The following is a 10,502-nucleotide window of genomic DNA, read 5'->3' as shown; positions in this document are numbered from 1 at the left end:
AAAGGGCTCGGTCTGCGGTTACAGCAGAGGGTTTCCCGAGAAATACTGCAGCCGGTCTCTGCTTAGTTTTTTTTCTTTCATCCTTCTGTTCTGAAACCAAATTTTCACTTGTCGGTCCGTCAGGTTCAGCATCCGGGACAGCTGCAGCCGCTTCTCTTTGTTGATATACACGTTGAAGAAAAACTCTCGCTCGAGTTCCCGGATCTGGAATTTCGAATAAGGGCAGCGCTTCTTGCGGGTGCGGGGGGCGTCTGGAGGGGAGGGGAGGGGGCAAGTGCGAGGAGAGGGGAGAAAGACACGTGAGACCCGGGCGACCCCAGCCCGCTGAGNGGGCCAGCCGGCTCTCCTCGCCCGGGGCCGCAGCGCGGGGGCAGGCCCCGGACCCCCCGCCAGGTCCGGCTCGGAGGATCTCGGCCTCCGCGGGGTCGGCGCCCCTCCCCTCGGGCGAGCGCCTGGGCTGACGGAGAGTCTGGGGGAGAAGGAAGCCAGCCCGGCCAAGTGCGTCCCGGGGCTGGGGGGTGGGGAGGGGGCGCCTGCCCAACCGCGGTCCTCTGCCCCTTCCTGCGCTGCCCTCCTAGTGGCTCCGAGAACCCACCACCCCTCCCCCAGAAATCTGGGGGGACCGCGGAGAACAGGCGCGAAGAAGTGAGGTCGGGCGGGAGCAGTCGGGAGGCGGAGAGGAAGCGAGCGAGCAGGCACCAAAGACACCCGAGAGCCGTTTCCGGGGGCCCTGGCGCCCCGGGACGCCCGGCGGGGNCCTCGGGGAGCCCCGAGCCGCCTCTCCCCACCCCCTGCTGCCAGGACCCCTGGCTCGCTGGGGTTCAGCTCAAGGACCCGTGAACACATAGTTTGAACATTTCAAAAATAGTTTTTAAAAGAAGCAGAGCAGTCCTGGCCGGCCTCTCCGGTCTCAGGTTCTGCTCCATTGCCTCTCCCCCACCACTCCCCCNGCTCCCCTTCCTTCCTTAAATGCTCTTCTAAGTTCACGATCAAAGTTAATATCGCTCGCGATGGTGGCGCTTTTAAAAATTTCACAGACCGAGGGAGATAACGGGGAGGGGGGTTCACCCGGCTTTTCCAAAGAGCCCCTTTCCCTCCCTCCCCACCCCTTCTCCATCGTAAAAAGTCGAGTCGTTGGGAGAGAGGGCTTTGTAGGTTATAATAAAATCCTTTGAATGCTTATAAAACTCCACATAAAATCGGACTGACCCAAAACACGAGGCCGTCCCCGCTCCCCTCGCCTCCCCCCTGCTCTCGCCCTCCCTCTCCCGCTCCCTCCCTCGCTGCCCGCCTGTATCCCGGCCGCTGCTACCTACTGGGGGCGGCTCCCTTGGCCGGCTCCTTGGCCGCCGCCGAGTGGGCTGAACCGGACGAGCTGGGATTCGTGTTTTCCTCCTCGGCCTCGGCCTCGGCCCCCGCCTCAGCCCGGGACGCCAGTCCCGAGGCCGGGGGCGCCTCAGGCTCCCCCTTGGCCTCGCCCTTGCCTGGGCAGGGGGGCTCGGCAGGCGCGTCGCCGCCACCGCAGTAGGCGTTGTCGAAGAAACGGTCGAAAGCTTGAGGCAGGACGCTGTTCTTGTTGACTGAGGAGTAGAAGCCGGCGGGGGCTGCGTGCGGGGCGCTGGGGTGGTGGTGGCCGCCGTAGGAGCCTTCGTTTTTCATGAGGATCTCGGTGACCGTGGAAGGAGGCAGGCACTCCCGGTGCATGAGCTCGTCGGCCGCCGCATAGCAGGAGGAGTAGCTGTTCCGGTGGTGCCACTTGCCGGATGGCTCCAGGCCGTAGGAGACCTCCCGGACCGGGGGCACTTGGGCTGAGTAGGGATAGGAGATCTGACGAGAGGGGGCCTGGGGCAGGAAGGAGGAGACCGTGGAGAACTCGGGCACGTAGTAAGTGCAACTGGGCAGATAGAGGTTGGAGGCGCAGCTCCCTCGCTCGCCGAAATCAGCGCCCCTCTCCTTGCGCGACGGCGAGCAGAAGTTGCCCAGGTTGACCGAGTTAAACATCGTTCTCTTCTCCTGCCGGCTCCAGATGGAGGTTTTGGACCCGATCTAGCGAGGGGGGAAAATTTGGGAAGGCGAGATGACGCGTTATCCGTCTTAGTCTCTCTCCCCGAGCACGTGATCCAAAGTAGATATTGTCATATATCAGTTCGGAGCACTTCGCAGACGTAGGAGGGGTTCTCTCTTAGGTAAGATGGGGACGTTCAGGCGATTGGTTTGCAAACACCGCAGAAACATTATGAAAATCAATTGCAGATTTGTATTCGTTTTTCTCCCGTCACTCCCCTCCTCTCCATTCCACAGAGCGAGCAAAGGAGGAGAGAGAGGGTTGGGGTGGGGTGGGCGGTGGGATGGGCTGGGGTGGTGGGTGGGAGGGGGTAATTGTAATTTTTTTTTCTAGTCGCTGCTCTTCCCCCCCCCCCAGGATTGGGGGAAGGAGGAGGGCTCCCACGTGTGAGGGGGGGGGTCCTTGCCTCCTCCCGGTGATGAGTCCAAGATTGAGGTGGGGATGAAGACCTCTTGCCCCACTGTCTGGTCCCACACAAGGGATGTGAATCCTTCCCCCCAACTCTCGGGGACTCTTACCCCGCCAACCCGCAGAGGGCCAGTGCCTGTTTACAAGAGTTTGAAGAAGTCCATTCTTTTCTTGGCCAGGGCTGTATGTCAAGACTACTTTTCCCCTTTGGAGAGACTCCCCAGAAGAGTATGTGAAGTTTTCCAAAGGTGAGGCAGCCCAGCAGCAAGCCAGTGTCCCAACTTTGTCTGGCTCACTCTGCTGCCGGCGGCTAGGGACTCAGATTAGTCATAAATGACTGGTAAGCAGTGCGCCAGCCGCCCAGCCGGTGCCTGGCGAAGTCTGGGAAAAACCTTCTCTAATGTTGTGTTAAATATTTAGTATGAGAGAGTGGCCCTGGGTGAATATTTCATGCCTGCCTTTATTGTCAATCAATGTGCAGAAAGCTACATCCACTGTGGATCTTTTTTTTTTTTTTTTAATCTCAAACCCCAAAGATAAAGATTGAAATGAGATCTATGTATTTTCTCTGTCCCAGGTCCTTTGGGTCTGGGGCTCAGCCTCAGCTTGGGGTCTGAAAAGAAGCCCGGAGTCAGGATCAGGAAGGACAGGATGGGGAACTGGGCTTGCGGCTCCTATCCTTGAGTGACTTGGGGACTGGGAGGTGGCCATTGGGGCCAGATGTGGGTCTACTGGACAGACCAGCAGGGCAGTGGAAAGGAGCTGAGGAACCTGGGTGGGCAGGGCAGGGCTGGGGGCCTCTCCCCAGGGGAGGCCCCCAGCCCTGCTCCCAGGGGGGCTGTAGGCAGGCCTTAGTGCTTCTTTCCCATTTCTCAGCCCTTCCCTGTCCTCATCCACATTTGCCAGCCTCCTAGATAGCTGTGGCCCCAAGAGGTAGGCTCAATGGTTCTTTCTCCCTTTGCCTGTCATCCCTCTGGGCACCATGGGACAGTTAGGCAGCTGTGAATCACTTTATTGAAAGGTTCTGGACTGGATCCAGGGGGGCCAGAGCAATCGCCACAAGCAGAAAGCACCCTTGGATCCAAGGAAGGACTGCCAGGGCATGATTTGTTCAGGTAAGAGGGGAGGATCAAAGTCCCCAAGGACTCAGGAAAAGCCAGAAATGGCCCAAGCCCTCTTTCTTTTCCTTCTTCTTCTTCTTCTTCTTCTTCTTACCCCTGACTCTTGGTTAAAATTGATTTCTATTTTAAAAATATTATTTGGATTTTATTTTCCTTGCTGATCTTGGTGAGGTACTGTGACCCCAAAACCAGATGGAGAAGACACAAAAAATTGCATCCTGTCCCCAAATATAATCCCCCAAATCCATTCCTTCTCAACTCTCTTGCCTCCCCAGATTTGCTCAGCCTTTAGAACATCACCTAGGGTGGAGTTACCTTGACCACGGGTCCCATTGTTGGGGTAGCTCTGGAACACCCAAGGATAGACCCCCAGCACCCCTCTACCCATTGATTGCTGGCCCATTCTTCCAGAGCTCTTCTTTAGTCCCAGCCAGATCTTAAATGAGGGCAAAGAGGAACTAGATTGGGGTTTTGCTAAAGTGGAGGACTTCTCCGGTCAGTGAGGGACTGCAAGAAGAAAATTCGGTTGCTTTTCCTCCTTCCTCTACCCCTTTTTATAGGGTGACCTGGGGCTAGCATTTTTAATTATAATGATGGGGAACTATGGACTATGGCTTTCATGGGGTTCGTGCTGACCTCATTAAACTCAAGTTTACTGGAGGCAAAATGTTCCCCAAACAGTGATAGGAACCAGCAAGAGGGAAGTGAGAGGTACCCCTATCCTTTGCAGAGGCGTGGATAAGGGATCCGAGTCTCAGCTTCGGCTTTCCCCAGTTCCCCCAGGGCCATGCTTCCCTCTCCATCCTGGTCTCCAGGGCATTGTGGGGCCTAAGCCCCCAAGGCAAGTTCTGTTCTGCCTGGGCCGACTGTAGGGAGGGGGTACGCCTCCTGCGAGGAGCCAGCTGTGGGCCTGAGCACTTGAATTTGACCACCAAAGTTTATTCCAGGGCCACCATAAAAGTGAGCAAGGCGGCTGCAAAGAGCCACAGGCAGCTTTATTTCCTTGAAACAAAAAACGAAGGCAAGAAAGAATGTTCAAGAAGTTGATGTCCAGGAAACTCCAGGGTCTCCCAACAGAGGCTTCTGAGAATTATTAATATTCTTCCCCCTAAAAGTAAGGCACGAAGTTCCATTTTTTTTTTTTTCTGGTCTTGGTCTGACTTGTAAGTTTTAAGCAACTTTTTAAAGATCCCAGCAACTGGAGGTTGCTGCTGGGGTCAAGGAAAGAAGGCTCTAGTTACTGAGGTCAGCAAGGCATTGATTGGCAAGAATGCCCATGGTGTGGGCTGACCCCTTCCTTGCCCAGCCCTAGGTCCAGGCCCACTCCAAAGCGTAGACTGAGTTGCTTGCCCCACGTTGCACCCCAGGGGTGCGTCTCCCAACATGAGACTCAATTGTGGCCTCAAATCACTTCCTAAGAGCCCTGGCAAGCCTCGCTCCCTGGCGCGGAAGTGGCTTCCCCTCCCCCACCTCGTGGGTGCCTGTGGTCCTTCCACAATCCTGGAGTTCCATCTTTCACCCGAAATCCTCCAGGGCAGGACCATTCTGCCTACCTCACCGGTTCTTGGGGGCCTCAGTCAGCACCTCCAGCCCGCCTGCCTGCTCGGCGCCTAGCAGGCAGCTTCAGTCTGGGCAGCTGATGCGATACCCCGACCAGGGCCGCGACAGACTCCAGTGATGTTCCAGTCCACGCACGGACACCAGAGGCGCCTTCGGAAGGGGGCAGTATCTCCTGAATTCCCAATTCCCACCTGGGACACCCCGCAGACAGTGTTGGCTGGCCTTCGGCTTGCCCACCTCCCGGTGAGCTTTGACCTGACTTCAGTCCCATGTGGAGTCAGTAAAAGATAAGCAATGGGCGCGTGAACAACCTCAGTGGTTGGAGGCTTGGCCGGCCAGGATGAGGCAGCCTCCATTAGAAATCGGCTTGGACCTTCTGTGTGAATTTTTCTCCCTTAGAGCAATACTGAGGCGTTTAATAATCCCTTTAGTGTGCTCGCAGATTTTCAGGCGAGCAGTTTACCTTGCACCCGGGACACCTCCCACCCCCAGCCAGAGAATTAGAAAGCGGTGGGACTGCCGGTTCTAGGCGCCCACCTCTTCTCAACCTTGGCCATCGCCCCAAGGCCAGGGGCCCGAGTCAGGTCACCCAAGCCGGCGGACGCTGCTCCGAGGTTCCTCGGGCTCCGGGAAAGGATAGAGGAAGGGAGAAGGGCAGCTCCTCCGCCCCTGCAGCCCCACCCACCTTCCTCCACTGAGGGATTGTCCCAGGAGGCTAGCAACGTGACCCCATTTCTCCCCATAAAAGTCCCATTTTATGAGCCAGTTTCACTGGGCCCCTCACCAAATGCTCTAAAATGAGCGAAATCTCTTAAAAGCCGTCTGAAATGGAGCCACCGCCGTTGGACCTTGGTATCCAAACCCAGTCGCAGCAGCACAGAAATGCCTTTTCTGGGTGGGAGTGCCCCGTTGGGCGACCCGGCTCCTTGGCCCGGCCGCCCCTGAGCGGAGGCTGGCTTGGCCAGAGCCGCCATTCCCTGGCTTTAGCGCCTACTTAGGCTCCGACCCAGTCCGCGCAGATCAAAGTGAGCTCGCGGCATTTTTATGAGATGAACTTCAGCGGCTCTTTACTTGTAATCAGACGCCTGGGTCGAAAATGCAAAAGGGAACAGCCCATCAATCCAAAAAGGAAAAAGGAGAGAGAGAGGGAGAGAAAGAGAGAGAGAGGAGAGAGGAGAGAGAGAGAAATAGGGAGAAGAAGGGAGTGAGGGGAAAATTCAGGTGATTCTGGTCACCAACAAAAAAAGACCCTTTGCCCGCAGCAGGAGTGGTGTGTGGGTCTGTCCCAGCCTCCAGGCCCCGCCATCTGCCTGCACACTTCGCTCCGATATCCGGGGGGCCAGGAAATCTGACTCGCCTGTGATCTGAAGCTTGATCCGAAAGCTTCCACAGTGTGGACGCACCATGTGGGGCGAGTGTGGCCGCCTGCACTCTCCTGCCCCAGCGGGGAAGTCGCCTTCGGCTCACGCTTTAAAAGTCTCTCCCATTTTGCTGCTTTTCTCTCTGCGGTCTTCGTGGTTCTTCGTGGTCACTGCAGCTAGAAGTTGAGTTACAGGAAGATTCACCAGAGATTTATCGCCTGGCTCCAAACTTGGAGAGCCCCGTTGTCATAAACAGCCATCTATTGTCTAGACTTTTATCTCCGGGTATNGTGTGTGTGTGTGTGTGTGTGTGTGTGTGTGTGTGTGTGTGGCTGAGTGCTTGCCCCTTGCCCCCGAGGGTTTTGGGGAGGTAGGTTTTAGAAAGTGCACAAATTTGTGTGTGCTCCTGGGGCTGGGCAGGTACACCTGGGTGTCCAAGTGGGGGAGGTCCAGGGTGGGGAGGGTCTCTCTGTGCCTGGGAACATTCTGGTGCATGTACTTTTGTGTTGGGTGAGAATTTGTCACGGTGTGCTTTGTTTCTGGGGCATTTTAAGTGTTCCTGTCTGGGTTTTTGCAGGTTTTATTAACCTGCATCCGCTTGGCCTGTTTATGTCCCTTCGAAGCAGATCATCTGGCGTTTTTCAATATTGGGGCCCATTGTGTACGTGCTTGGCTTCTCTTAAGGGAACGGATTTAGGTGGTACCTTTCTAGTCTTGCTCCCTCAGATTCCTCCACCTACCCTAAACCACACCTCAGCCCCTGCCTTTACCAGAGCGTCTGGCTTCGCTCTACTCCCTGAAAGTCCAGAAGTGGCTACCAATTTTCTGTCACGGGGATGAAACACATTTTTGCAAGATGAGGTCTGGCTACCTCTGTCTTTCCCAAACTAGGGGGAACTGTCCCAGCTCATAAACTCTTACTTCCTGGGGCTCCCCTTCCCAGGGCTGAGAGGGACATCGGAAAGGGCCTCCCCATTTCATTCTGACCTTTTTAAATACTCTCGACACAACTCTAGATACTACCAAAGTGGGCCTGCTTCTCCCTCTCTGGGGCTTTCTGGCAGCAAATGTCCTCAGCCTGGCCACCTTCTTCAGCCTCTTGAGCTCAGGCAGTAGGACATTTGCCCAGACTAAATGTCTGCAGGAGAGATGCCTATCACCTTAGATCTCAGGGTCAGGGTCTGTTTTTGAAAGCCTGGATCCTTTAACACCATCAGAAATAATCAAATCACCCCCCCCCCCTTTGTCTTTCATTATCAGAATGCAGGGTGGGAGGGCTCTAGTCACGGGGCCTGGCCTGGAGCTCCACTGACCACCCTCAGGGCTCCCGGCTGCCCCTATCAGGGTCCCAGGCCCTCTTTCAGGTCCCAGTGGCCCTTAAGCACCTTAGCCAGGTAGGTAAAGTGGGAGGGGACTGATCCTAGAGGCTGGCTTCCAGTTGAGAAGGGCAGAGGTGACAAAATTAGGACTTTGTGGAGCACCAGATTGCAACAGAAGCCTCCAGCATTGCTTTCTGGCCATCCCTCCTTTCCCTTGCCATTAGCATTCCCATTTAAAAAGCAATGATTAGCCCTAAGAGGGGCCCTGTGGGTGCAGAGCAGGAGAAAACAAACTGTCAGGTCCAGGAAAAAAGAGGTGAGCCCTTCACAGACACCCCTATGCTATATTCTCTCTCTCTCTCTCTCTCTCTTTCAGTGCTACCCTGCAGGGAGAAGCTCGAGGACTCCACTTCAGGTTCCTTTCTCCAGCGCCCTCGCCTTCGGCTGAGCAGCCCGCTGACCCCCGCCGGCAGCCAGCCGGGGTCGCCACTGCCGCTGCAGGTCGGGAACTCACTTTCCCTCCAGCGGGCCGGCTGAGGCGCCGCCTGCCTCTGTCTCTCCCTGCCTCCCTCCGTCCTTGCGTCTCCCCCACTTCCCAGGCTAACAAATATCTGCTATACTCGTTTCTCCGCGCCCCAGGCCTCGGCTGAGCCGGCTCCGGCTGGAGGATCGCTGCGGGAGGACCAGCTCCTTGGCGGCGCGCTTTGCTCCCAACCCCTCGGGCTGCAGCCTCCTTCCCTGCCAGTTGCCGGGTTCAAACGCTTCTCCCTCGCTTTCCTGCGTCTCCCCCTTTCTTTACGCTTCTGGGTCTGAAAAATAAATAAATCCGAGTCTCCTACCTCATCAGCCCTCCCCACTGGCGCTGCCTCACTTCTCCTCCTTACCGAGCGAACCGCCTTGTTTTCAGAAGGAAATCTTAATAGACACAGGCTGTAAATGAACTTTTCTTTGAGATGGCTAATTTTCTTTCGAGTTCTTACGTCCTGCTGTTTGTCGTGGTGGAGTGGAAAGGATTTAGAAGTCTGCAGTGGTGGGAGGGGGTGTGGGGAGATGGAGCCCAGAGTTACCGACAGTGGCGAGAGAGATACAGGAGACCGGAGACGGAGAGATACAGAGAGCAAAAGAGGCGTTTGGTTGGGGAGAGGAGGGAGAAAGGGAGGGAGGGAGGGAGGGAGGAAGGGAAGGTGGGAGGGAGGGAGCCCCAGCTGGCAGGAGCAGAGCCAGAGAGAGAGAGAAAAGGAGAGAAAAGTTTCCCGGAGTCTTCATTAGTTGACTTCTCTGTCTGCTGCTTCCCCCAGCCGGCAAGGCTCACTCCCAATAAAGGAAGGAAGGGGGTCTTTATTTTTTTCTAAGGCCCCAAAGAGTCCGGTGTTTACAAGACTAGAAATGCTACAGCCACGACCTGGCAGAAAGAAAGGCTGAAATGGAGGACCGACGCCTTCCTTATAAGGTACGATGCTAACTTGACCTTCACTTTGTCATGGCGCCCCCCGCCCACCCAGACTGCTGCAGGCAGCCTGGTGCAGCGAGTGCCCGGCCGGCCGACCCTGCCCTCTGCCTCCCTGTTTCCTCTCTTTCTCTTCCAGATTTCTCTTTCCTTTTCAAATGTCCCTTCTTTTTCCTTCCTTTTATTTCTTTTTTCTACCTTTTCCTTTTCATTTCCTTCCTTCTCCCCTCCCCCCCCCCCAGGTTTCTCCTGCTCTTTTCCTTCATTCATTCCTTTTATTCTTGCCTTCCAGTTTCATGGTTTCCCTTGACTCCCTCTTGCCTGGCTCTCTGTCACAATCTCCCCCCGCCCCGTCCCCCGCCAGCCTTCTGGTCTTCTGCATACCAGACACAATAAAGCATGTTTTCAGTTTTTTCTCCATCCCCATCCCAGCCAACCTCCACAGCCCTAGCTTCGCTTCTGCCCCCCCACCCAGGTGTCCCTGGGGAAGAGGTCTAGAAAAGAAGGCCAATTTGGGATCAAAGGGGGATTTGCTCTGGATCCAGTGCCCACTTGAGGATGACAGTGAACTTGGTTTTGGTAAGACCCTGTCTTCCCCCCACTGGCCTAAGCTGCCAAGTCTCTGTGACCCTAGTAGTCTTGAACTGAGTGTGAAGCCCTTCATTGTGGGGAAATACGGGGAGAGCAGAGACCATTGCTTCTGAGACTAAAGGGGAGATTTAAGTCCCAAATAGCTGTTTGCCCTTCTCTGAGCTCCCAACCCCTAAAATCTTAGAGATTTCCCTTAAGACATCTATCTGGACAGGGAATTGAGAGAATTAGGGATTTCTGGAGATTCACACTCATGTAAAAATAGGAAAGAGAAAGACTATCAGGCCTCTCTACCTTGCCTCTTGCTGCCTACCAAGTTCCAGCGGAGCCTCCGACATTAACTCTAATCATATCTTGTGTGGCTATAAAATAAATGATATTATCAACACCCCTATAATTATCTATTATTCGCTTACTTGTGATAATTACAATACTAGATGAGGCAGGTCTATACAGACAAAGTAAAGCCAGACAAGTAGTTTGGAAAAATGAAACTGGATCATTGAGGCCTTCGAAATCTCTAAAAATCTATAAGCTTCTGCCTAGGACCTCCTTGGTCTAGGTGTAGCCATGGCGTGGGTGAAAAGGTGACACTGGGAGACCCAACTACCTCCTTTTCCTCTATATCCT

General features: G+C 55.2%; 1 protein-coding gene across 1 annotated transcript; it reads right to left on the bottom strand.

The window, feature by feature from the left end:
- Window positions 1–18: 18 nt before the first annotated feature.
- Window positions 19–2,001, bottom strand: HOXC11 (homeobox C11). Its single transcript, XM_077753622.1, has 2 exons — window positions 1,317–2,001; window positions 19–251 (listed from the first exon to the last, which is right to left on the bottom strand). The coding sequence occupies exons 1-2, from the start codon at window positions 1,999–2,001 to the stop codon at window positions 19–21; spliced, it is 918 nt and encodes a 305-aa protein (XP_077609748.1).
- Between the last annotated feature and the right edge of the window lie 8,501 nt (window positions 2,002–10,502).

Source organism: Crocuta crocuta, unplaced genomic scaffold (assembly GCF_008692635.1).
Source record: "Crocuta crocuta isolate KB4526 unplaced genomic scaffold, BGI_CrCroc_1.0 scaffold30, whole genome shotgun sequence".
Taxonomy (NCBI): Eukaryota; Metazoa; Chordata; class Mammalia; order Carnivora; family Hyaenidae; genus Crocuta; species Crocuta crocuta.
The sequence above is the reverse complement of the archived record's forward strand: the minus strand, read 5'-3'. Positions and strand labels throughout refer to the sequence as shown.